The 2,500-nt window shown below is 46.4% G+C and overlaps 1 protein-coding gene across 1 annotated transcript in view; it reads left to right on the top strand.

The window, feature by feature from the left end:
* relch (RAB11 binding and LisH domain, coiled-coil and HEAT repeat containing) overlaps positions 1 to 2,500 on the top strand; it is a gene marked incomplete in the record, with an annotated part of 53,255 nt that overhangs the window by 25,737 nt on the left and 25,018 nt on the right. The window contains 1 exon segment of the mRNA XM_076290129.1: positions 738 to 828. Coding sequence (XP_076146244.1) covers positions 738 to 828 — 91 coding nt within the window.

The raw sequence follows: 2,500 nt of genomic DNA, 5'->3' as shown, positions 1-2,500 counted from the left end.
CGTTTGTTTTTTAAATTGTGTTTACAAGACATTTGATTAAAAAATATATCCATACACACTGGAACGCAAAATGATTCCAAAGGCGAATGTTTATTTAGAAGTGTGTGTGTGTGTGTGTGTGTGTGTGTGTGTGTGTGTGTGTGTGTGTGTGTGTGTGTGTGTGTGAGATAGCATTGTCCATGACACCAGAGAAGCTCTTCCCGGTTTGTAGTGGAAACTGTTTCTCCAGGCCCTAAATAAAAGGCTTTCCTGTAACGCTCCTTATAACTGCACTACACCATCAAATGAGTGTGTCCACGAGGTCGAGGGCACAGGGTTCAGTCCAGCTCCCGTGAGACACCAGCACGACCGAATCTGACACCAGCTTATTCTGGTCATCACGCCGTGCGACCACCTCTTCTAGACCACTGTGTGTGTATTGTGTAGTTAAACACAGGGTTGCGTTACGGGCTGGGCTGCTGTACTTCTGGATGTCACCCCTCAACACACACACACACACACACACACACACACACAAAACCTGCCGTTTGGCCTTGTGGTGGTAACCTTTGACCCCTGTGTGTGTGTGTGTGTGTGTGTGTGTGTGTGTGTGTGTGTGTGTGTGTGTGTGTGTGTGTGTGTGTGTGTGTGTGTGTGTGTGTGTGTGTGTGTGTGTGTGTGTGTGTGTGTGTGTGTGTGTGTGTGTGTGTGTGTGTGTGTGTGTGTGTGTGTGTGTGTGTGTGTGTGTGTGTTTCCAGGCAGATGATCCTGACTGGCTGTGTGGCGTTCGCCAGGCATGTGGGGCCCACGCGTGTAGAAGCAGAACTTCTGCCACAGTGCTGGGAACAGGTCAGCCGTCTTATACACACATATACACCCATATATACACACTCACACTCACACACACACACACACAGTCACTCGGAGACACATAGACACAGTCTCACCCAAAGGAATGCATTCTGTGAATAGGATGACTGTGTGGTGATGGAAACTAACAGGAGAATGGTGCCAAATGGGGGTTCGCCATCTTTTTTAAGTTCTGCCCGGAAGAAAGGGACGAAAAAAAGAGAGAGACAAACGTCCAACTATTTTCAATCCGAAATAGGTACCTCCAAATAGAACAATCAACAAAAAACATTTGGCATGGACAAAAATCCCAAATCAATGATTTACTCTGAATTCTCAACTGCCACAGATTGAACATGCTCAAACACCAATGAAGGCTAACACAGTATCTAACACACACACACACACACACACACTAACACACACTCTGAATTCTCAACTGCCACAGATTGAACATGCTCAAACACCAATGAAGGCTAACACAGTATCTAACACACACACACACACACTAACACACACTCTGAATTCTCAACTGCCACAGATTGAACATGCTCAAACACCAATGAAGGCTGGACACCAAAGTCTCCTTCTCATGGTGTGTGAGCTGGTATGTTGCTGAGTCATGGAGTCCTTATTCATGTGTAACACATAACACACACACACACACAGATATACTCAGACCTGACTAACACAGTATCTAACACACACACTAACACACACTAACACACACACTAACACACACACTAACACACACACTAACACACACACACACACACATGCAAACACACACACACACATGCAAACACACACACATACCTGCACAAAGAGTCACAATGTCAGCCACTCTGTGATGACCACAGTCACTCGCTCACACACGCAAACAAATACACGCATACACACTCACTCATCTGTAATTACATTTGTCAACATTTGTCCACAGAATGCCGAGGATCATTTGAAGCCATCTCCTAACCGTAACACACACACACACACATGCGCACACACACACTCATACATATGTACACACACACACACAAGTCATGTAAAGCCATCTCCTAACCGTAACTACCACCTCTGATTCCTTCTTTCCCAGAAAGACGACTCTCATTCCCGGCTAATTAGACCTTTACACCTGTTTAGATTCGGCGCCACCACAATGGCCAAGTAAACAGCCCCTGGAGTGCTGTGGGTTAAGGGCTGATGGAACAGGACTTGGTGTGTGTGTGTGTGTGTGTGTACAGTACACGTGTGTGTGTGCGCGCATGTGTACACGTGTGTGTGTGCGCGCATGTGTGTGTGTGTGCGTGTGTGTGTACGTGTGTGTACGTGCGTGTGTGTGTGTGTGTGTGTGGTGTGTTTGTGTGTGCGTGCCGAGTGTGTGTGTGTGTGCGTGCGTGCGAGTGTGTGTGTGTGTGTGTGTGTGTGTGTGTGTGTGTGGTGTGTGTGTGTGTGGGTGTGGGGGGTCTCTGACCGGCAGGTAGGGGGCCAGGGCTCCACAGGCTTCAGCCACCAGCAGGGTACTTATGGTTATCGAGAGAGAGGGAGGGCAATAAGTGAAAAGAGAGAGAATGCATGACTTTTTTTTATTTCATTATGTTCTCATTACTGTTACTGAAATATAATCCAGAGTATATTATTATAATGTTGATATAATCCAGAGTATATTATTATA

This window comes from Alosa pseudoharengus, unplaced genomic scaffold (genome assembly GCF_046254945.1).
Source record: "Alosa pseudoharengus isolate Yale_2024_CS ecotype anadromous, Long Island Sound unplaced genomic scaffold, YU_APseudo_1.1 YU_APseudo_1.1_scf_18, whole genome shotgun sequence".
Lineage (NCBI taxonomy): Eukaryota > Metazoa > Chordata > Actinopteri > Clupeiformes > Clupeidae > Alosa > Alosa pseudoharengus.
Note: the sequence above shows the minus strand (reverse complement) of the source record. Positions and strands in the feature narration are given on the sequence as shown.